Source organism: Onychomys torridus, chromosome 21, assembly GCF_903995425.1.
Source record: "Onychomys torridus chromosome 21, mOncTor1.1, whole genome shotgun sequence".
In the NCBI taxonomy this organism is placed as follows: Eukaryota; Metazoa; Chordata; class Mammalia; order Rodentia; family Cricetidae; genus Onychomys; species Onychomys torridus.
Genome location: NC_050463.1, coordinates 40,909,746 through 40,934,347, shown reverse-complemented (window position 1 = coordinate 40,934,347; position 24,602 = coordinate 40,909,746). Strand labels below are relative to the sequence as shown.

The 24,602-nt window shown below is 41.8% G+C and overlaps 2 protein-coding genes across 2 annotated transcripts; both read right to left on the bottom strand.

Annotated features, from left to right (window-relative positions):
* Positions 1 to 1,408: 1,408 nt before the first annotated feature.
* Positions 1,409 to 2,348, bottom strand: LOC118571510 (zinc finger protein 239-like). Its single transcript, XM_036170525.1, is given in 3 exon segments — positions 1,409 to 2,139; positions 2,141 to 2,250; positions 2,343 to 2,348. Coding segments are annotated over 3 exon segments (843 nt in total). The 3' UTR covers positions 1,409 to 1,412.
* Positions 2,349 to 2,715: 367 nt separating this feature from the next.
* LOC118571739 (zinc finger protein 431-like) lies at positions 2,716 to 14,831 on the bottom strand. Its single transcript, XM_036170981.1, has 4 exons — positions 14,769 to 14,831; positions 3,579 to 3,705; positions 3,321 to 3,381; positions 2,716 to 2,800 (listed from the first exon to the last, which is right to left on the bottom strand). Exons 1-4 carry the CDS (start codon positions 14,784 to 14,786, stop codon positions 2,716 to 2,718), a joined length of 291 nt encoding a protein of 96 aa, XP_036026874.1. The 5' UTR covers positions 14,787 to 14,831.
* Positions 14,832 to 24,602: the final 9,771 nt, after the last annotated feature.

Genomic DNA, 24,602 nt, shown 5'->3' with positions numbered 1-24,602 from the left:
TTGAGGAGAAAGAAATCGTGAGTGTGTGTGTGGGGGGGTGGGGGGTCAGGCTACACCTGAAGCTGTGTTCCCATGTGGGATTGTTTTCCCGCAGTTTGTGGCAATCCTCCTGTCTCAGAGCCATTACAGCTCTGCTTCCCTCGACTTTGCGCGATTCTTCTAATACTGTCCCAGCAGAGGTGTGCATTGCTTCTCTGCTCAGTTCCATTAGGGAGTTTACCAGTAGAGACATCTGTTTCTTCTCAGCTCTGGCCCAAATTGATACTTCTGGGCTTCACACAACTAAGGGGCAACCCCTTGCAGAAATGGAGCAGTTCACAAAACATTGTGAAGTTTGCTCTGCTCCCTTTTCGTGAGTTTCCCAGCAGAGGGTTCTATTGCTTCTCTGCTGGGCTCCACTGGGGAGTTTCCCAGTAGAGACTATGCTCCAGGATAGTGAAAACTCAATTTAAGATAGTTATTTATTGGGGAGGGAGGAACCCAGGAGAGTTGTGGTAAAGGGTAGCTGCCAACTGACCATGCACATGGCTATAGGGCTTCTTAGGGATGGAGGTTTTCCAGTGCAACGATTTTCAGGGTGGGAATTGGTCTCATTTCAAACTCTGAGCTTGGACAATCTTAGAGATTGGCTGGATTTCATGTTAGGGTTGGTTGACTTTCTTGCTTAAGGATTGGTTGGTTTCATGTTACTCATGTTTTTCTTTGGTTCTGGTTTCAGCATCAGGGTCTGTTTCTTTAGCTGGCCCTTTTACCCTACACACAGGGCTTCATAAATTCACAAATTTATTTTTTCTATGCATTTGCAGGTACAGACAATATTAAAATTGACATCATAAAGATTGAACCGATTGTTGACACTGTTAAATTTTTTGTACAGAATACTGTTGTATAACTGAATGTAAGTGTGTTCATAAACATCTAAACAAATACTTTATATTAAGAAGTCATCAAAGCCGGGCAGTGGTCGTTCCCGCCTTTAATCCCAGCACTCGGGAGGCAGAGCCAGGCGAATCTCTGTGAGTTCGAGACCAGCGTGAGCTACCAAGTGAATTCCAGGAAAAAGGCACAAAGCTACAGTGAAACCCGGTCTCGAACCCCCCCCCCCAAAAAAAAAGAAGCCATCAAGCCGGGGGAGGGTGGCACTTTAATCCCTTTAATCACTCAGGAAGCAGAGCCAGGAGGATCTCTGTGAGTTCCAGGCTGGTCTACAGAGTGAGATCCAGGACAGGCACCAAAACTACACAGAGAAACTCTCTCTCAAAACACACACACACACACACACATGAAGAAGCCATCAGTATTTTTTTTCAAGCTTCCAAATACTACTATACTATGTAAAGGCTTTAATGAACTGATTGCACATACAAGGTTTATTTATGTATAAAATGCAAACTTTACAACACTGACTACATTTATAAGGTTTCTTTGCAGAATGATTTTTTCAAATGGTTTCGAAGACTACTAGCATATACAAAGATTTTACCACATTGATTACATTCATAGGGTTTCTCTCCAGTATGTGTTCTTTTATGTTTTTGAAGATGACGCTTTTGTCCAAAGGCTTTACCACATTGATTACATTCATAGGGTTTCTCTCCAGTATGTGTTGTTTTATGCATTTTAAGAGTACCACGTTGTGTAAAGGCTTTACCACACAGATTACATTTATGGGGTTTCTCTCCAGTATGGGTTCTTATATGTATTTGGAGACTTTTCTGTGTAGAGAATGCTCTACCACATTGAATACAGTTATAGGGTTTCTCTCCAGTATGTGTTCTTTCATGCATTTTAAGATATTCTTTTTGTCCAAAGGCTTTACCACATTGATTACATTCATAGGGTTTCTCTCCAGTATGTGTTCTTTTATGCATTTTAAGATATTCTTTTTGTCCAAAGGCTTTACCACACAGATTACATTTATGGGGTTTCTCTCCAGTATGGGTTCTTATATGTCTTTGAAGATGACGCTTTTGTCCAAAGGCTTTACCACATTCATTACATTCATAGGGTTTCTCTCCAGTATGTGTTGTTTTATGTCTTTGAATACTACTGGAATATACAAAGGCTTTTCCACACTGATTACATACATAGGGTTTCTCTCTAGTATGTGCTCTTCCCTGCCTTTGAAGAAAACTCATATGCAAAGACTTTAACACATTGAGTATATACAGAAGGTTCCTCTCCAGTATGGCTTCTTTCATGCCTGCAAGGAGAATTAGCAAATGTAAAAGCTTTACCACATTCAATACACTATTGAATCTTTACATCAGTATGAATTGATTTTGCAGTTTGGTTCAACTGTAAAGAGGAATCACATATTAAAGTTTTATCACAATGTTTACACTCATGTGTTCTCCTTCATGAAGGGTTTTTGAAAGATATCTTTGAAGATACTTATGATGGTAAGATCCTTTCTAACAAGGTTCACATTTTCAGATACTTTTTTTTCTATATGAAAATTTTTATTTCAAGAAAACTGGAAAACCTCAGAGCTTTACAATGACTGTTGCTTCATAAATTTTTCTGTAACTGTGAGTCAAACTACATTTGCTAAGTGAACTAAGACAAAGAGAAGTATTTACACAGTCCTAGTACTCATAGGGCTTTGATACAGTGTGAGTTTGTTGATGTATTAACAATGAACCTAGGAAACCAATTACTTGTATACCTGAATCAAATTCAACAAGTATACTCAACATGGATACATCTACATATCTAATTGTCCTCAGAGAGAAGTATGTTATGTCTTTCCTTATCCCTATGCTCATATGGCTTGTATCCAGAGTGACATAAGATATACCTAGTAAAGGAAGAATCACAAATAAAAAGGTTTCCACATTGTATTTACACAGTTCCTCAGACATTTGATATAGGCATTAAAGTTTCTCTCCCACAACTGCCCCTTGACTCTTGACTCTAACTGCCCCCTCACTAAACTGAGCAGTCACAACAAGTATATGTGTAAAGCTTTACTATGGGCTATAAGCTTATTGGGGGTTGGCAATATACTTATGACCTCTTCAATGTGCATCCATTTTATAATATGAGTAGTATGAAATAAATGGATTGACAATATCTCATGGTGCTAGTATTCAAATGGTGATATCTGTTAAGACATTGTTTCCTTGTCTTTTTTCTTAAAAGACTGCCTTCCGGATGAAATTCACCTACCTAAAATTGAGGAATATGGTTTTATGAGAAGTTAATAATCATCAATGCACTTTAAGCTGTGCTTATGTACACTGTTGCTTTTGTTTAAAACTGGCAGGACACATTACAGTTTCTTCAGAGGCATGTTTGTATTTGCACATGTAAATTACCTTTCATGTCTTCTAGAATTTTGATGGTGTTTTTCAATATTATGGTCTTCCCAACTGTATCCTAAAATACAGTACCAGAAAATGTATGGTATGTTATTGAAAATTGGACAAAATTTAACTTAATATCTTCAGTGAACCTTAGAACCATTCTTGAGTTATTCACCTCATTCTTCTTTCTCAATAAAACTACAGAAGAACATCACTAACCAAGGAACGGTTCTCCCCTTATTTTAAACATGAAGGAAGATTTAGTCTTACCTATAGCTGTGAGGTTACTGTAGGTCTCCAGCATCACATCTCTGTAGAGAGACTTCTGGGATGGATCCAGCAAGGTCCACTCTTCCCAAGTGAAGTCAACATGCACATCATCATAGGTCACTGCATTCTAAAATATCCCATACATGTGTACAACAGACAGCATGATATGGACAACATCATAAATGTATACATCTTTGGCAGTATAGCCATATGATTCTGGTGCTACCCACACTTATTTCCTGACATAGACATTATAATGTAATTTCCAAGTCACTTTAGATGGCATATCACCTTGCAAGAGAAATGTCTATTAACACACATGGAGAGACAAGTAAAAAGATGAACAGTACAGAGTACACATGAGAGAAATTGTATGAACAATTACTAACTACATAAAAGAAAAGTAAGATGGACAAGCTGAGTGTATTGGCTCATGCCTTTAACCCCAGCACTCAAAGGGCAGAGGCAGGTATATTTGCCTCAGACTTAAATGCCAGCCTAGTCTATGCAATTGATTCCAGGACAGTCAGAAATAAATATTAAGGTACTCACACCCATGCTAAAATCAGTCAAACAAAGAAGATAGAAAGAACTGCCAGGTGGTGGTGGCACATGCCTTTAATCCCAGAACTGGGAGGAAGAAGCAGGTGGATTTCTGTGAGTTTGAGGCCATCCTGGTCTACAGAGTGAGTTCCACAATAGCCAGAACTGTCTCACAGAGAAACCCTGAGTCAAAAAAAAAAAAAAAAAAAAAAAAAAAGCCGGGTGGTGGTGGCGCATGCCTTTAATCCCAGCACTCAGAAGGAAGAGGCAGGCAGATGTCTGTGAATTCGAGGCCAGCCTGGTCTCCAAAGCGAGTTCCAGGAAAGGCACAAAGCTACACAGAGAAACCCTGTCTCCAAAAACAAAACAAAACAACAACAAAAAAAAAGAACTCAGAAGTTTTTACAAAGTTCCTACAACGAGTTATGCATTCACTCCAGTTCTGTACTCATCTTCCAGAAACCTAAAGTGTCCAAATTTAAACTGTAACATCAATAAAATTTTACTGAAAGACACTGCATGTGTAAACAGTTACAATTGGACAGATAAAAACATTAGCAATATAAATTTTGACCATAAATAATCAACACAGGGCTCAGTAGTAAGGACCTCTTGCTGGTCCTGCACATAGGTGGGCTCAATTGCCAGTACTTACATGGAGGAATCAAAACTATATATTACTCCAAGTTCAGGGTTTCTCAGACCATTTTTTGATCACTATGAGAACGAGGTACCCACATGGTGCATAGCCAACCATACAGGTAAAACACTCATATTCATTTAAAAAATTCAAAACAAATACAACACAGAGGAAGAAAGTCCTATACCTACAATGTAATGACTCAGAAGGTTCAGGCAGTATTAATGTCATATATATATATATATATATATATATATATATATATATATATATATATCATCTTGGAAAACAGAATGATACTCTCTGCCAGATTTTAAATTCAACATATGAGTGAACTCAGTACAACAGCATATGTTTGACATGTTTAAAAACCAATATTCCTGGCCCATCACCCAATAATATAAAAACAAAAACAAAAACAAAAAACTAGTAATATTGATCTATTTTTAATCTCAACACTTGGGAGCCACAATCAGGGGGATCTCTGAGTTCGAGGCCAGCCTGTTGATCAGAATTACTTTCAGGACAGCCAGGGCTACACAGACAAATCTTGTCTTCAAAAATAAACAAAGGAGCAAAAAAAAAAAAAAAAAAAAAAGAAAAGAAAGAAAGAAAAAAAGAAAAAAAACATATATATAAATTTTTTGTTTGTTTTTGTTTTTTTTTGGTTTTTCAAGACAGGGTTTTTCTGTGTAGCTTTGAGCCTTTTCTGGAACTCACTTGGTAGCCCAGGCTGGCCTCGAACTCACAGAGATCTGCCTGGCTCTGCCTCCTGAGTGCTGGGATTAAAGGTGTGCGCCACCACCACCCAGCCAAGAAAACACATTAAAACAGCAGGCTACCAAATTGACTCAGCACCGAATAGCAATGGCTTCTACTGTATCTTATGTAATTTAGGGGTAGAGATTATAATACTGGTGTAGGCATGACAGCACAAGAAGGAAGCAGGGTGATTAGTTTCAATCACAACACAGTAGATTCAAAGAACAATAAATCGGTTGAGGCTATTCCATCCCCAATGAGAAATTTCATCCAGAAAGGCTCTTCCTACAAAAGGTATCACAAGCAATCAAAAGAAAATCACCAACGAGATACACATGTTCAAATATATCATCCTGTCTGGGAAGTTTTCATTCAATCAACTACCAGTCACTTGGGTCTAATGTCACTATAGACTCATAGTCATCCACAAAGTAAAGACATTTAGTTACTTTAATGATCCTCATAGTCTGCAACAGACCCTGAGCTGTTCAAATGTCCAAAGTCTCTTCTGACACTTAAGATAAACTCTTGATAGTGACACAAAAAATCAGAAAGCAAGTCATATGTTTCCAACATAAAATGGCACAGAATACCGTTCACATTCCAAAAGAGAAATGGAGACATGGTGAGGGAAGATTGGACCAAGGCAAGAATGAAGCACAGGAGGACAAACATCAAATCCTATAGTTCTGTCTCAGATGCACGGAACTTCAGTTTCAAAGGGCTTGGATGACCCTATCCCTGCAACTTCTCAATACATCTCTCTCTCTCTCTTTGGTTATTTCCATCCACTATATGCAGCTGGGTCTCCACAGAAGATGTCTCATAGCTTAGGTATCTCAACATCTTGTGGTCTCAAAATGAAACCCAGGCTGTTGTGGAATATTATGCTAAGATGTGTTGTATTTGTTTATACTGTGGAACATTTGTTGTAATGATGCAAAGATGTGTTGCGTTCTTTTATGTTGCATTTGTTTATTAACTCTGTAAAGCTGCGATACTATGCCTGTCTGAAATATTTGACTGGTCTAATAAAGAGCTGAATGGCCAATAGCTTGGCAGGAGAGGATAGTCAGGGCTGGCAGAGAGAATAAATGGGAGGAGAAATATGGGAGGAAAAAAGGAATGAAGAGAAAGAAAAGAAGAGGACATCAGGGGCTAGCCACCCAGCTACTCCGCAAGCCAGGCAGTAAGAAGTAAAGAAAGATGTACAGACTAGAGAAAGATAAAAGCCCAGATGTAGTTGGAGAGCTTCTCTCCAGCCCCCGACAAGCCCTGCTAGTCCAACAACCCACTTATAAAATAAACACACAGACATTTATATTATTTAAACTGCTTGGCCATTAGCTCAGGCCTATTATTGTCTAGCTCTTACTCTTATATTTAGCCCATTTCTATTACTCTATACTTTGCCACGTGGCTTATGGCTTACCAGTACCTTACATCTTTCTTGTCATGGTGGCAGCTGGTGGTGTCTCCCTCCCCCAGCCTTTACTTCCCAGAATTCTCCTCCTCCTTGTCCTGTCTACCCTATCCTTCCTGGCCAATCAGCACTTTATTTATTTTAACCAATCAGAGCAACACATTTGACATACAGAACATCCCACAGCACCCAGAGGCAAAAGGTAGATGGGATAATTTAAGTTAAGCAAAACTGGCTAGAAACAAGCCATGCTAAGACTGGGCATTTATCAAAAAGAATAAGCCTCCATCTGAGTAATTTATGTGGGAGATGGATGGCAGGTGCACAAAAGAGTAAAGAGTTTAAAAACAACAACAACCATCCTCACAGCTTCATGCAATGACCTCTCACAGTCTCTTACCTAGGTTTCTGACTCTGCTAAACATTGATGCCTGCAACAATGCCTGTAACAGTAAGACTAAGAATCCATGACCTTAATTTTTGATTTTTTTTCTTGTTTCCAGGACCAGCACATGATAGGTGATTCTGCAAAATTTGACTTAATTGGGATAGACACTAACATACTTGGACCACAGGTGCAGCAGGTTTTGTATGAAGTTGCATCCTGGGACTAGAAATCACTTTGCTTACTCCTTCCATAATTAAAGGTTTAGCTGGATATGGTCTTACCCTTAGGGTACCTTACTAGGATTCCATTCCAGAGCAAGGGCCTTCTTTATAATGGTGATAAACTCCTTGAAAATTCCTGCTTGTTTCAGCACTTGACTGCTATCTGAAACTACCTTTTCATTTTCATTTATTTCTGCCCAACTTGTTGGTTTATTTTTTTTTAACTGTAGGCCTGATCAGTAATAACCAACCACCAACCAAGATTCAATGTTCTATTTAAGAAATTATCATGGGCTGGAGAGATAGCTCAGAGGTTAAGAGTACTGGCTGCTCTTCCAAAGATCCTGAGTTCAATTCCCAGCAACTACATGGTGGCTCATAGCCACTGGATATGAGATCTGGTGCCTTCTTCTGTCCTGCACGCATACATGCAGCCAGAACACTGCATATAATAAATAAATAATTAAATAAATAGATAAATAAATAAATAAATCTAAAAAGAAGAAATTATTGCATTATTTTTTAATTCTGTCATACTTAATTTCTAGGGCATTGGCAAAATAAGAAAGATATTGGAGCCAAAATACCACACCAATGATGTCTAGCTTAATTGTTTTATTGAGTCTATTTCTGACTGAAATCCTGTGATCTCAACCTCCACTTTCTGCCATTACTCTCAACATTTCCATCTTTCTGGTCCTACAAGAACAGCCAATTAAGTTCTGTGTTCAACTTTCTATTGCTTTTGCTACCTAAAGTCCTGATATCTTCCACATTCCTCCAAAAGACAACATCCCAGGTTCTACCTAGCAACAACATCATGTTCCCTGTTCCATTTTTTTTATTCTGACATGCTTGTATGCTGCTGGGATTATATCTTCTAACAAAAAGCATCTCAGGCAATGAACAGGTTCATTTGGCTGATTCTGTCAGATCACACACCACCATTTTGGGAGCTTAGGACAGAAACTCAAGCTAACAACTGAAGGCAAAAACCCATGGGCAAAGATTGTTTCCTGGCTTCTTCTCTTGCCCAGTCACTGTCTCATGATCAAAGAGCTCCCTTTTCAGCCTAGGCCCATTTTCTTAGGGACAATTCCACCCTCAGTGGGGGAACCTTCCCACATCAATCATTAATCAACACTATCACAGACACAGCAGTTTCTGGCTATTATGAATAATGCCACTATGGAAATAGATGAGCAAGTGTCCTTGTGGTAGGATGAAGGAACATCTTCTAGGTATATGCCCAAGAGTGCTATAGCTGGGTCTTGAGGGAGACTGACTCTCAATTTTCTGAGGATTATATATTGATTTCCACACTGCAACAGCAATGAATCCCCTTGCTCCATGTCCTTGCCAGCATTAGCTGTCACTTGTGTTATTGGACTTAACCATTCTCACAGGTATAAAGTGAAATCCCAAAGTAGTTTTGATAGGCATTTCCCTGATGGCAAATGATGCTGAACATTTCTTCAGGTGTTTCTCAGCCACTTTAGATTCCTCTACTGAGAATTCTATTTAGAAGTGTATCCCATTTTAAATGGATTATTTGGTTTGTTATTGTCTAGTTTCTTGAGTTCTTTATTATCCTGAGTGAGGCAAGAAGACATGGTACATACTCACTTGTAAGTGGATTTTAGTAGGTAAGTGAAGCACAACCACAGTCATCACAGTTAATCACAGTATATACAATCCATAGATGCTGAGAGGCCTAGTAACAAGAATGGCAATAGGAGTGATGCATGGGTCTCCCTGGGAAGAGGAAATAGAATAGATGTTTGTTATGATGCGTTTGTTTGATATCCCGGAGAGCCTGTCCTTTTCTGAAGAGAAACACTAGCAGTGCATCTAAGAGAATGGGGATTCGGGGGGTAGAAGCTGGAAGGAGTGGAGGAAGATGAGGCTACAGTCAGGATGTACTGTATGAGATAAGAATAATAGACAGAAAAAAGAAAAAATGAAATGCATGTAATCTAACTTCAATGATCCTCATAATCTGTAACAGCCCAAACAGCGCAAATATCCAAAGTCTCTTCTGACACTCACGACGATCTCTTGACTCTCACATCTTGTAAAATCAAGAAACAAATTAAGGATTTCCAACATACAATGGCACAGGATATATTCCCATTTAGAAAAAGAACACATATTCCAGCTCCCATCTCAGACAGACATCCCCTGCATGTCACACCAGTCAGAAGAACAGATGGGCAGGGCACTAGCCCATGAAACTTCCACACTTTCTATCATGTCCTCAGACACAAACCCCAACCACCCTACAGCTGCCATGCCCAAAGCCATGTCCCCCACTCCCAAATCGGATGGATAGCTGCTGCTCAAGTGCAGACCACACCAGCTGGAAGACCACGTAGGCAAACTCAGGTGAAGATTCCCTGGGGGTCCAAAGACTATGCCAGTAATCAGAATTCCACATAGGCTGCTCACCTATGGAACTCCGCCATTCTTTCAATAACCCCAACGCTATCCCCAATCCCACTTCCCTCCTCATCTCTGTGATGTAGCCTCCAACTTAGGTGGAGACCCCTTACTCAAACAAAGGACACACCACCTGCCAGAAGTCCATGTAGGCCACCTGCCCACAGCCCTCCCCCTACTCTCTCAGTGTCCCCTCAACACAATCCCCACGCTCCCTCCCCTCTTCTCTTGTTTCAGCCTAGAACTTGTGCAGATACTCCATGCTGGAATAAAGGCGGCCACACCAACTACCAGATTTCCATCCCCCAGCTTGGGGTGAGAACCCATGTTCAACATAGGACACACAGACCAGACCAGAGCAAATAAAAACTAAAGAACAAAGCACCTATGCAACAAGAATAAACTGAGAAATCAACACCTAGACCAAAACAAAAAACAAAAAAAAATCATAGCAAACCTATATACCTGGGCACCAGCATAAGAACACAATCAACAACAGCCAGCCAGAGCAAAATGTCACCACCAGATTCCAGCTATCCTACCACAGCAAGGCCTGAATATTCCAACACAGTGGAAGCACAAGAAATGATAAGACCAACTCTATAAAGATGACAGAAGTCCTTAAAAGGAAGTGAATAAATCCCTTAAAGAAAGCCAACCAACAAACAGTTGAAGAAAATGAATGTGTTCAAGACCTGAAAATGGGATAGAAGCAATTTTTTAAAATGCTGACTGAAGGAATTCTGGATATGAAAATCTAGGGAACTGAACAGGCCCTGCAGAGGCAAGCTTCACCAAAAGAATACAATCAAGGAACAGATTATTTTATGCTTTGAAGATATGACAGAAGAAATTGATAAACTGATCAAAGAAAATGTTAAATCTAAAACTTTCCTGAACTCTAACATCCGGAAATCTGGAACACTATGAAAAGACCAAAACTAAGAATAATCGGAGTAGAAGAGAAGAATCTCAGCTCAGAAAATATTTTCAAACAAATTCACAGTTGAACATTTTTGGTTTTGTTTTTTGGAGCTTAGGATTGAACCCCCAAGCCTTGCGCTTGCTAGGCAAGTGCTCTACCACTGAGCTAAATCCCCAACCCCGAAAGTTTTCCTAACTTAAAGAAGGACACAGGAAAATACAGCCCACAGAGTCACCTAAGGGGCCTTATAGGGGCTCGTAGAAACTGATCCAGCCATCACGGAACCTGCTTCACCACAGGACTGCCATGTGAAACTACCTAGTGCTGGTCTTCTCTAAGAAACTGATTTCATTTCTTTCTGCACCACATGCTTCTTTTCCATGGCAGACCTGAATGAGTCATCAGTAATAAACACCCAACAGAATCAATACTTTGTCCAAGAAATCAGCCAATTCCTTTTTAATTCTGCCTTACTCAATTTTTCAGGGAATGGAGAAAATTGGAATTATTTGGGAACAAAACACTATACACATGCCCTCTAGCCACGTTTTTCATGGAGTCTATTTCCCACTGAAATCCTATGACCCTAAGCTCCACTTTTTTTCTTTTGCCAGAGCTGAGGACCGAACCCAGGGCCCTGTGCTTTCTAGGCAAAGCGCTCTACCACTGAGCTAAATCCCCAACCCCTACACTACTTTCCACACTCTCATATTCCTAGTCCCACAAGAATAGCTGATTAAGCTCTGTGTGCAGCTTTCTATGGCTTCTGCCATCTAACAGCCTAATATCTTCCACATCCCTCCAAAAGACAACATTCCTACATTCTACACAATCACTTTTTGTGTACCATATGTTGTTCTAACTCTCTTCTTTCTGGCCGTGATTAAATTCTCTAACCAAAAGCATCTCAGGTAATGAACAGGTTTATTTGGCTGGTATTTGCAGATCACAACCCACAATTGTGGGAGCTTAGGATAGAAACTCAAGTTAGGAACTGAAGGCAAAAACCACAGGGAAACATTGTTTCCTGGCCTTCTTTCTTGCCTGGTCTTATCCATCTCAGGCCCACTTGTTTCCAGTATTACAACCTTAGTTGAAGAGCCTTCCACACCAATCATCAAGCAACATATAATTTTGCAGAAACACAGTAACTAGTGATGCTGATCTGGGCATAGCCTCTATTGATGCACCCTCAGATGAGTGTAGGCTACATCATGTTGACAGCAGAAACTAATTAAGACAAAGAGACAATAATAATACATGAAAAGATTTTAAAAATACAAAACCAATATATTACCCATATCAATCACTTAAGCATCAAAAACACGAACATGAAGATGGTAACAAGTGGAAAACATAAATTTGTCAAGAAATAAGGAGATACAAGCCTCTAAGATCAAGAAGAGAAAACTAATACTGTCTCCCCAAAACCAACAAAAACTCAAGGAACTGATAACATAAGTAATTTTCTCAATACAAACTTGGTGAAGGTCCATCATTTCCCAGGAAATGAACAATAAATATAATTAGCTTACAATTAACAAAATCAACAACATGGGTGGGGTACCACTGACAAAACAAGACACAAGGAGGACAAGATTCTAATAAAAAAAAAAAAAAATCACTGGCCATCACTCATGCTGTACACATTCTGGTTCTCTTCTTTACCAATAACAGAAAATGAGTTGTGTAAGGAGGGTGTGCCACAAAAATTGGAGAGATTCACTTGAAGCATTCTGATGTTTTAACTTTATAGAAAATGGTTTGACTACTTAAAACAGGATCTCATTCTCTAATAGTAAAGAGGAAGTCTGTTAGGATCACTTAGACACCATTTTGTTTCCTATGACTGATGATAGCCTGTAATTCTGCATCAGAGTAAGGAAATGAAAACCTTTAAAAACAAAATGTAAGATAACAGATTTTTTTTTTGGTTTTTTGAGACAGGGTTTCTCTGTGTAGCTTTGCACCTTTCCTGGAACTCACTTTGTAGAGCAGACTGGCCTCGAACTCACAAAGATCCGCCTGCCTCTACCTCCTGAGTGCTGGGATTAAAGGCATGTGCCACCACTGTCCAGCTAAGATAACAGATTTTTGAAGAATCAGTGTATGATCTGTATTACATATCTAAGACAACTTGTTTTGTTCTAATTGCTTTTAAGTCACAGCACTTTTGAAAACAGGTTTATTGCTATTTTTTGCATGTTTGTGCATGAGAGAGAATGTCTTCCATATGTATACAGGTGACACACAAAAAAAGAGGCTGTTAGATCCCTTGGATCTGAACACGTAGATAGTTATGAGCCTCCAAACTTGAGTATTGGTATCTGAACTCAGGTCATCCCCAAAAGAATATGTGCTGAGCCACCTGCCAAGACCCACAATACCTTTTATCCAATAAACCAAAGATCTGTCACAAATTAACAACAGTAAGAACAAAAAAAACCTAACTAAATAAAGAAGTAAAGAAATGATCCTTGGGAACATGATGCATCAAAATTAAATTGTTGTGTATGGTAAATCGGCAGAATAAATACAATCCAATGACAATGCCCAACAATTTAAAACAGATAAGCTGATTCCAAAACTACATGCAAAGTGGAAACACTCAGAATGTTCAATGGGATTATTTTTTTTAAAAAAATAGTACACAGACTGACATAATAGGACTTCTATACTTACTACAAAGATACAACAATCAAGAATGTGTACAATATTTGTGAAAGAATAAGGGGAATGGAGAGAAAAAGCCAACAATAAAGGCAGGAAAACATAGTCAATTTTTAAATTAAAACAACAACAACAACAACAACAAAGGAAACTTAGCCAGTAAAAGTGTGATCTTGACCAATTTTACCCAGCTACCTATGATTCAATGTGTATAGAAATGAAATAAACACAGACTGCACAACTTTCACAAAATTAACTCAAAGTGACCCTTAAACTGTTGTTTCTGACCCTCCAGCTACTGATAATTCTTCCAAAGACAGAAGCCCCATGCTCTAGAGCTCTCTCTGCAAATGGAGGTGATCTGCTATGGCTCTGCAGCCCCTTGGCTCAGAATATTAACAGCTTCCCTACTGGGTGATCTTAGATCAAATGACTCAGACAGCACCCTCTCTGCCTTCCAGCCCAGCAGCCAGGGCCCTAGTCTAGAAAGTTTGTATTTCAGTAGACAATCTTCCACTTCCAGAGCACCTCCAAAAGCATGTTGAAGTTGACTACAATGATCTTTCTACACACAACTCCCTGCTCCCAATGATTTGTGAAGATGCAGCCCACAGAGCAAAGTTTTCAGAGACCTGCCCCTGGGACCACATGGGACCTCACAGGACAGAGAATCTGGCTGCAGGTTTCCACCCAGACCTGGGGAGAACCCGCCACACTGGCTCCCGAAAGCCTGAAGAGATGCGGGAAGGGATATCTTAAAATAAGCAGCACTGAGTCAGTTCCCCATTCCCAGACAGGGTGAAGTCAGAAGTTTCTGGTGATGACTAACCACGAGACACCCCCTCCCTGGAGATAACATGACCAGACTTTCGGAGATGGGCCATAGAACTCCTGCCAGAGCAAACAGAGAAAATAAAACAAGATAAAAAGTCCAGGCTCAGGAAAACTGGACCAATCAAGGATGGACCCGAACTAACCACCTCCTTTCTGAAGAATTTTGTGGGTTTTGTGGTTAAAAGCTAACCTCCCCCTAAAAGAGGAACTCTCTTCCCTCGAGAGTCCCCTGCTAGCTTGCTGTTGCATTCTGAATATCCTCAGTCTCCAGTGGTCTATTTGGGGGTCCTAAACTGGGCGGAACCCCGCAACCTTCCCACCTGGAGACAGCAGAGCCTCCCTCACCAGGTCCTGGTTTCCCATGCTCTCCGATCAGCTCCCTCCAGCAGCAATCACATCACGACACACTGCTCCTGCCAGCTCCTCTTCAAAGCAAAGCCTGAAGCGCCCTGCTCCACCTACAACCTGCAGGTTGCCTGGAGGGCCTGATTGGCTAGTGAGTTCTGAGTGACAAGAGCACCTCCCATAGGGTTACCCTGTGCTTAAAGACACAGTATGAAGGTTCATGACCCTCCCTTCCACCTCAGACACATACCTTTTCTAGGCCAATTGTGGTTGCACGTGCCTGTAGGATGGGCTGAAGGAGGCAGAGGCAGGACGATCACGAGTTCAAGGCCAGCCTGCGCTACATATTTTTTTTTTTTAGGTTTATTTATTTATTATGTATACAGTGTTCTACCTGCATGTGTCCTTGCAGGCCAGAAGAGGGCACCAGATCTAATTGCAAGTGGTTGTGAGCCACCATGTGGGTGCTGGGAATCGAACTCAGGACCTATAGAAGAGAAGTCGGTGCTCTTAACCACTGAGCCATCTCTCCAGCCCCTGGGCTACACATTTTTAAAAGAGAAAGAAAAAGGAAAAGGAAAAGGAAAAGAAAAAGAAAAAGAAAAAGAAAAAGAAAAAAAAAAGCTTTTCTAAATCAGCATACACATGCATTTCAATAGCGCTTGCCCCTGGCTCTAATAGCAGACCTTGACCTCTTCCTGCTCTCCACAGGCACTTCCCCTTCTTCCACCTGGACACAATGTGACTAGCTAGATTGTATAGCCCTCTATACTACCTGGGTGGAGTGACTCCCTATCACACAGGTGGAAGGGGGCTTGGAATATTAACAACTAAAGAGGGATTTTTTTTTTTTTTTTTTTTTTTTTTTTTTTTTTTTTTTTTGAGCTGAGGATCAAACTCAGGGCCTTGTGCTTGCTAGGCGAGCACACTACCACTGAGCTAAATCCCCAGCCTGAAGAGTGATTTATTTTAAAACCTTCTACCACATGATAAATAAATGAATGAATGAATGAATAAGTAAATAAAATAAACAATCTCTGGAAAAAAAAAAAAAAGAGTGATTTAAGGACACAAAAGGAGATGTTTGTTCTGTGGTTTCACACCGGGGTTAGGTGAACTGAAGGTATTTTTTACCTGGTCGTCACGGGGACTTCAGAGAACCAGAAAAGAAAAGCAGGAACTAGATCATAAACAAAATAATAGAGCTTTCTGCCATCAGAAGGCTGGATGATGGCTCCATTAATTTAGGAGTTTTATTCCTGAAATTCAGAGTAGCAAACGAGTAATAATAAAAAGAGTAGTCTTCATGGAAAGTTGAATACTTAGAGAATAATGGAGCCAGGAAGAATGTCTTTATGAGCACTATTGTTAGCCAGCACATCTTCCTCAGTGGGCAGGCTAAAAAAAAACTGCATTATTTAAGGTTTTCTATATGAACATGACTAGTAGAATGAATCTTTACATGTATATATGAAGTCAGATTATTAGACTGTCTCACAAGCTGTGGCCCAGATATTCCAACAGTGACTGTCTACCAATGGAAATTTGAAGAAGCCAGTTCATTTGACTGGATGTCTCAACTCCTCTTCAGTATACAACAAAATTACCAAAAATTAGGTTCTAGTGCTAGTTAAGAAGTGAACTTGGTAGCCAGAGCTAGGGCAAGCAGGCAAAGACAGAGGGTTTTCTTCTGCAATATCCTTCATGTATATCAGCTGCTTCCAAAAGGTATGGTTCAGATTAAAGAGGGATCTTATTGTTTGTTTGATTGGTTTTTTGGTGGTTTTGAGACACAGTTTAGCTGTGTAGCCCTGGAACTCATTCTGTAAACCAGGCTGTCCTCAAACTGAGATAATCCAACTGCCTCTGTCCCCTGAGTGCTGTGGCTAAAGGTATGCACTGCCACCAAGCAGCTAAAGGTAGAAACTTACCATCTCATAAGATCCAGATTAGTCTTTAAGTTCAAAACCTTTAAGAAAAATTCTTTACAGAATACCCAACTCTAGGTTTTAGTTAATTCAGAGGTAGTCAGTTTGACTATCAAGAATAGCCATCACAATAGCCAAGACAGAAAAAAATTATAAAGATTTCTTACATGAAGGAGGTAAAGAGAGCACTGAGTTATTTCCAAAACAATACTTTTTCCTAAACAAAGGAGGCATGTGGATTTTACTTAGGGAATCCTAACATGTTCTCATAGAGTTCTGCATATTCCCAAGCATGCTCAGTCAACACTTCTGAACATGATCACAATGTAATAGCAGAGATATTCAGGGATGTTCTTACCTCAAAGTCATGTAAGAACATACATAAATTATAAGAATAATGGAAAGCAATGCCTCTGGCAAGTTCATTTTGTACCAAAAGGTCTTAGCTGAAAGTCAAGCAAATGACACTGTGAAGGTAGACTGCTTTGGAGCCCATGGTGCCTGTCACTCTTGATGTTGGATCTAAAAGATAACTGTACTGATGCCACAATTCTCACAGATACAAAAGACAGAGAACACAAATAGAGAAAACTCCAGGAAAGTTCACCTAACAGCACTGTATACTCTGCTCTTAGATGAACTGTTATCCTGAGCTCTGTTAACCTCAGAACAAAGGTGCTTCTGCCTCTGAGCAGGCTGCCTCAGAAGGCTACAGCTGCTTCCATGAAAGACCAGAAGGAGTTCATTTTAACTAGCCCTGGCTGCTGTCTGTCTCAGGCCTGTGACATCACTGTAGAGAATTCCATTCTTCCCTTTTTCTAATTTCAATAAATAAAATTTAGTTATGCGGTGTTTTGCCTGCCTGCATGTGTCTGTATACAGTGCCTACTACAGAGGCCAGAAGAAATCAGGAGATGCTGGGACTGGAGTTACAGCAAATGGTTAGCTACCATGTGGGTTCTGGGAATGGAACCTGGGTCCTCTGTAACAACACCCAGTGCTCACAATTGCTGAGCCGTCGATGAGCCCCTGTTTTTTATTTAAAATTTATTTCCATAAATAGTTCACTAAAAGATATTACATCACTGTCCCCTTTTATCTCTTGATTCCATCCCTCCCCAAATACCTTCCAACTTCTTCCCTGTTAAGTATGTGTTAACAAGCATGCTAAATACATGAAAACAACCTGCTGTGTCCTTTTTTGTTGTATACATTTCTGTTGTACAGATATGGATAATGGCTGACCACATTGTACCGGATAAACAATTAGGGAGGTCATCCCTGGCTGAGGATAATTCTCTCGCCTGGAAGAGAATTTCACTTTTTAATGACAGGAAGCAAAATCAGAAACAGAAAACATAGAGTAGGAAAAAAAAAAAAAAAAAACCTTAGCAGTTAAGAGCATGAAGATTCTTTCAGAGCATCCTGCTACCATTGTCAATATATACAGAGGCTCACTACTATCTGTAACTCCAATATAGGGTTCTGATACCTTCTCCTGGCCTTCCTGGCCCCCATAAGAAGTTGGGACTTGTTCCATAAAAATTATTTTTCAAGCTGTGTTTGGTAGTGCATTCTTTTAGTACCAGAAACTGTGGGTTTTAAAGCCTGTGCTACATAATGAACACACACACACACACACACACACACACACACACACACACACACACGCACGCACAGGAAAGGAACAAAAGTGAATAATACACAAGAAAAGAAGCATTGGAGAATAGGGAAAATACAATACTTCTTAAAGACAGTTCAAGTGTCTGCCACTGGTGCCCAAAGAATCATTTTCAAAAGTAAATATGGCCAAGCATGTGAACACATGTTGTTAATCCTAACCCACTGGGAGAAACCTGAATGGCCTGCCCATCATGAGCTGGGTGTTATCAGACCCTCCAAGTCATAAAGTAGGCCATACACAGCAGCAACTGTTATCAAATGATAGTGGTATATAAGAGATCAGGCCAAAGCAGGTCCTGAAGGCACAAGCAAGCTCCATAAAGAAGCTGCCTGAAGTCTTGTCTGTTGGTGTCCCATTAGTCAGATCCCTCTCTCCCATGCCCCAGGGAACCTGTCCTAGTGCAGAGCCTGGGCACCTGCAGGGTTTTCATGGGTCACCTGCTCAGCCTGCTGAGGACCAATGCTAAGGGGCAGAAAACCAAGGAGCTAGCTAAATCTCTCATCTGAAGGCCCTGCTGTCTGACTGGCCAATGTGAGCAGCAGAGTCTGGCCAACTGATCTGCTCTCCACGCCAGATCACCTTGTTATGGTGAGCAGACCATGTGCAACAGTGATGCTGGGGCAGGTGTCACCCCGCACTGTGACCTCGACCTGGTGGGCAGTAGAGGATATAGGAGAAGGCTTCCCCTGAGCTAGACCAGAACTCTGTGCATGTGGACTCTGCTGTGTTCTTGTTGATTTTCCCTGACTGCTCCTCCTCCTACTATGTCCTTTCTGAGAATGCTCTATTGGTTGCTGGACCAGATATTCCAGGACAACTTCTCTGAGGATGAGAAAGTGTTGCTAGTTATGGGGTACCCACAACAGGTGTCCCAGTTCATCCCCCTCACCCCAAAGATGAGGCTGCAGATCTAGACTCTCTACTGCAACATGCTGGTACTCAGTGCTGCCCCATGGGAGCCTGGGAAGGCTGGGGTCCTCCTGAGCTGCCCTTACCTCCTGGGATGGGGAGGTAGAGAGTCTAGATGTGACCACAGCTATCTGCCCTGACCTTTGGAGAGAGCCTACTAGTCTGCCAATCTGGAATCTGAGCCCAGTCAAGGCCAACTCCAAGGCAACTCCTGTGAGTCTGGAGTGGCCTGTTTACTGAAAGGTAGGAAACTGTACTGGGCATGACCCGTTAGGGTTTTTCCTAGTCAGAACCAGGAACATGTTCTGTGTCACTGGGCCTTTGGACTCTTCAGGAAAAGCTTTGTATACTTTGGCCTTAGTACACTACCTGATCTGTAGATCCCCTGCCCTACATCTACGGCTGGCTAAGGAGTGGAAGCCTTAGACAAGGGCTAAGCCACAGGTGGCTAAGCTGTTTGACCCTTGCAAACCTGAAGCTTGCTGCCAGGAGGTGGGACTTGCAAGCCGAGACTCATCCGTTACATGTACAGGGCTTCCTATGTTGCTCATGTCTCAATCTGTCCATGTCCCCTCCACCTGTCTGCACCTCTCCCTCACTCCGGTTTCCATTTCTCACTCCACCTTGACCTGAACACTCAGTTGTTGTTTTGTCTTGTTTTTGTTTTTGTTTTTGTTTTTTCTTTGAGCTGAGGATCGAACCCAGGGCCTTGTGCTTGCCAGGCAAGTGCTCTACCACTGAGCTAAATCCCCAACCCGCACTCAGCTTCCCCCCCACCCCTCAGGAAAGTACTTCTGCCTTTATGTTGTACAATAGTTCATTTTACTATTGCCAAAATCTTCCAGAAGAATGAAGGAAACATTCTTGGCTTGGCAATTCGTGTGCAAACAGGGCATAGAGGCGTAAGTGGGTATAGCACCTAGGAGGTTGAGGCAGGAAGATCATGAGTTTGAGGCCCAGTGGTGGCAGCTGAGGACTGTCAAAGAGCCACTGGATAGCTTGGTTGCATCAGCCTCTCCCAGTGTGTTGGATGTGCAGTGAACACTGAAGACACACAAGGCCAGCACACTCTTGTTCAGTCCTTGCCCTGTGCAAACATTAAGTGGCTACATGTGTGGAGGGGCCCCCAAAACAGCTTGACCACACAATTGCCATAACAGGCTTAGGGGCCTAGACGTAGCTTCTTTTACAGACTTACTGGCAGGCAACACCCAGATCCAGTTGACACCACCATCCAGGGAGGGATCCACCCAGGGATGAGGAAATACCTAACATAGCTAACATTCCAACCATTAGATAAGGTGACCAGATGTCCTGGAGCCTAGTACACACCTATTTCCCCTTCTTCCCAAGATACCCCTATAAAATTGTCAGCCAATAAAGGTCTTGAACCCTAGAAATCACCTTACCCCAACCTCTGCTATGATAAAAACCCAATGCCACCTGGGCTCGGGGCTTTTTGCTCACCGCTGCATTAGACGCACAGAAGGACCAAGCCCTGCACCTTAAAATAAAGGCTCCTTGCTTTTACTTACGGGATTCGACCTCCACAGTGGTCTTTTGGGGGTCCCCGCGATCTGGGCATAACACATAGTCCTCCTTCTCAGGCACAGGCTGAGCTATGACTGACTGAATGTGTGGCATCACATTTTCTGGGAGCTGAGATCAGGGACAAACACCAGAGAGAACTGGCCCAGGGGTGGCTGGCTGTGAGTGGCATCCTGTTAGGTTGTGGGGGTCTGGGAGGGAAGTGCTGCAGGTTCTGGAGCTGGTTGTAACACTCGGAGCGCTGTCTGTTGTTGGAGTTCATGGTGGAATGGCAGAATTGGTAACCTGAGTTAGCTCTGAGATTAGAAACCCGAAGCCAAGGTTCAGGGAGCCAGAGGGGCAGGAGGAGTCAGAGGAGAGCAAAAGCATGGGACACTGGAGCCAGCTGTGGGACACTGGAGTAGCGCCCAGTGAGCTTAGGTAGTCAGGGTTCAGCTGCCACCACCACCATCAACGTTGTCCCCTCCAACAGGAACAACAGGGTGGTGGTTTGGTGTTAGTTACTGCATCCATCTGGTATAATTTTTAAAAATAATTTATTAAGACTTATTTATTTTATGTATATGGTGCTCTATCTGTATGTATACCTGCACACCAGAAGAGGGCATCAGATCCCATTACAGGTGGCTATGAGCCACCATGTGGTTGCTGGGAATTGAACTCAGGACCTTTAGAAAATCTGCCAATGCTCTTAACCACTGAGCCATCTCTCCAGTCCCCAATTGGTATAATGTTACCTGCATGTATGATTTCTGGATTGCCTGTTTAGCCCAGGACAGCCAGTTGGTGTTCTCCCTTCAGTGAAGCTGACCTCTTCCCTTATGTGTCTGTTTATAGTGTTTGCATCATCTTGGTTTCTTTCACTTTGAGAGGTTGGCTATATCAGGAAATTCATTTTTTTTTTTTATGTTTTCCAGTTTTGTATGCATTCTTCTTCTTCTTCTTCTTCTTCTTCTTCTTCTTCTTCTTCTTCTTCTTCTTCTTCTTCTTTAATTTTTTGAGACAGGGTTTCTCCATGTAGTTTTGGTGCCTATCCTAGATCTCACTCTGCAGACCAGGCTGGCCTCGAACTCACAGAGATCCACCTGCCTCTGCCCCCCCCCCCCATAGATCACCAGGAATCTCAGTTCATATGCAAAAGAAAATAGGCCTTATTACAAACTCTATCTTTGGCCTCTGGTCCATTCTGACACAGCAGTTGGATCAGGGAGAGCACTGAGCTCAGTTATGGCAGGGTTTTTAAAGAGTAAAGGATGGAGGTGTAAGGGAAATTCCAGATTCAGATGGGGGCTGAACTCCTGATTGGGCAGGAGTGAGGTAACAGAAGTCTTGTCAAACAGAGATTGTACTGGCGTTGCTGTAAGGAAATTGGAAATCTATACACATATTAGGTAAGCGATCCTTTATGTTCTAGAGCATTTAGTACTTGTTTGTCTCAATTCTGATTGGTTCCCAGCAGGGTACAGTTTGTGGCTTTTCCTGGTTATTGTAGTGGTGAGGTCTCATCCCAGTATTGTAGTCTGCAGCCTGTCATGGCCGCACTAATGTTAAGTTAGGCCTTTTCAGGACCAAGAGAGAAACCAGGAGGACCCAGGGTTCCTGATGGGCCAAGCACTGACTTCAGACTGTGACAAGGATCTTCACTGAGTGGCAGAGGATGGACTTTTAGGATCACAGAGATCTAGACTGAGGAGGTTGGGAAGATGTGTGCTGGGGCAATGCTAGCTTAGGTAGGCATAGGAGAAGGGTCAGCATCCTGGCTTTACCTAGGGTCCCTCCTGTCTACATCCTCCTTCCAGTGTCCCCTGGAGGGGAGTGCATTTGATGAATGGTACAGTGAGCAAACCTCTCTTGTAGAAGGAACCCATGGTGGGGGACAGAGAGGTTTCCAGGAGAATTTCCTGCCCAAGCCTCACTACTGCTTCCTGCCTAAGTCTCCAAGAATGTGACCTCCAATAAATTCCTTGCTTCCGTGTTAGTTAGGTGGACACACCGCTTCATCAGTCCAGAGGTTGCCAGCCTCTCAGCAAGCTGAGGATCCCAGGTAGCCAGTCTACCTGGGGGCTTCTGATGTGCTGTTGTTCAAAGTATTTTCCGGGGCATATGTGGGAGAAAAGAGCTGAAGCTTCACCTGACCCTAGGAAGCCTGCTGGACTTCACACAGCTTGTCTCCTTCACCTCTCATCTTACCAGGACTTTAAATCCATCATTCACTGATGCAGCTCTTTACCCAAGCAAAGCTCAGGGACTTCTGGTGTGAAAGAGCATCTTTAAATTGCATAAGAAGGCTAACAAAGTCCTAGGTCTTCCAATATCCCTTCTCTGACAATAGAGTTTTCTTGTGTTTCTGATATGTGAGACCAGGTCTTAATGTTGAGAAGATTTACTGGTGTTGTTTAGATTTGTTAAATTCTTGCCTCTTTAGTACTCCTACCCACTGATCACCCCCCCACCCCCGTGTGTGTGTGTGTGTGTGTGTGTGTGTGTGTGTGTGTGTGTGTGTGTGTTGTATGTGTATCTATGTGTCTGTGTTTGTGGGCAGAAGGATAAAACAGCACATGTGTGGAGGTCAGAACACAACTTAGTGGAGTTGGTTCTCTTTCCAACCCTGTGGATACAGGGGGTTTAACTGAGGTCATATTTTCTGGGCAGCAAGTTATTTTCCCCTCTCAGCATCTTCCCAGCTCAAGGCTGAGGGCTGTGAAACCCATCAGAGGTTGACAAAGGAGCCAGATCTCAGTTGGGCACATTGTTCCACACTGTAATCCAAACACATTGAATATGCAGACAAGAGGATTTTGAGTTTCAGGTCAGGTTAGTTTACATAGCAAGAACCTGTCTCAAAACAAAACCAATAAACAAGCATCATACATGCCCATTTTGGTGGTTCACACCTTATATCTCAGTACTTAGCAAACTGATGCAGGAGGATGACCACTAGATTCAAACAGGCTAAGGTGTCCTGTGAGACGCCATGTCAAAAAAATTTCCCTTCCCAAAAAGGTTCAGATTGCATTCTTTTTACTATTTCCTAAACCTAATGAATGTCCACCCATGTGCTTGGGAATGCTAAAACCAACACCTAAGAATGAAAAGGTAGGACTGATGAGCACTTATTTTATATTCTAACCCCAGAATTCTCAAGGGGAGAAATTTTATCTGAGCACTATTTATTCCTTTACATAAAGCAGCCTGAGCCAGGCAGTGTTGGCACATGCCTTTAATCCCAACTCTTGGGAGGCAGAGGCAGGCAGAACTCTGTGAGTTTGAGGCCAGCCTGGACTACAGAGCAAGTTCCAGGAAAAGCCCAAAGCTACATAGAGAAACCCTGTCTGGAAAACAAACAAAATAAAACAAGAAAAAAACCACTAAATAAGTAAATAAGACAGCATGTTTAAAAAAAATACCCTTACATTTTTTTCTTTTTCATTTTTTTCTGGAGCTGAGGATCGCACCCAGGGCCCTGCGATTTCTAGGCAAGCACTCTACCACTGAGCTAAATTCCCAACCCCGATTTTGTTTTTTTCGAGACAGGGTTTCTCTGTGTAGCTTTGTGCCTTTCCTGGATCTCGCTCTGTAGTCCAGGCTGGCCTCCAACTCACAAAGATCCGCCTGCCTCTGCCTCCCGAGTGCTGGGATTAAAGGCATGCACCACCTAGCAAATTTTTTTTCTTTTCTTTTCTTTTTATTTATTTATTTTTTGTTTTGTTTTGGTTTTTTTGAGACAGGGTTTCACTGTGTAGCTTTGCGCCTTTCCTGGAATTC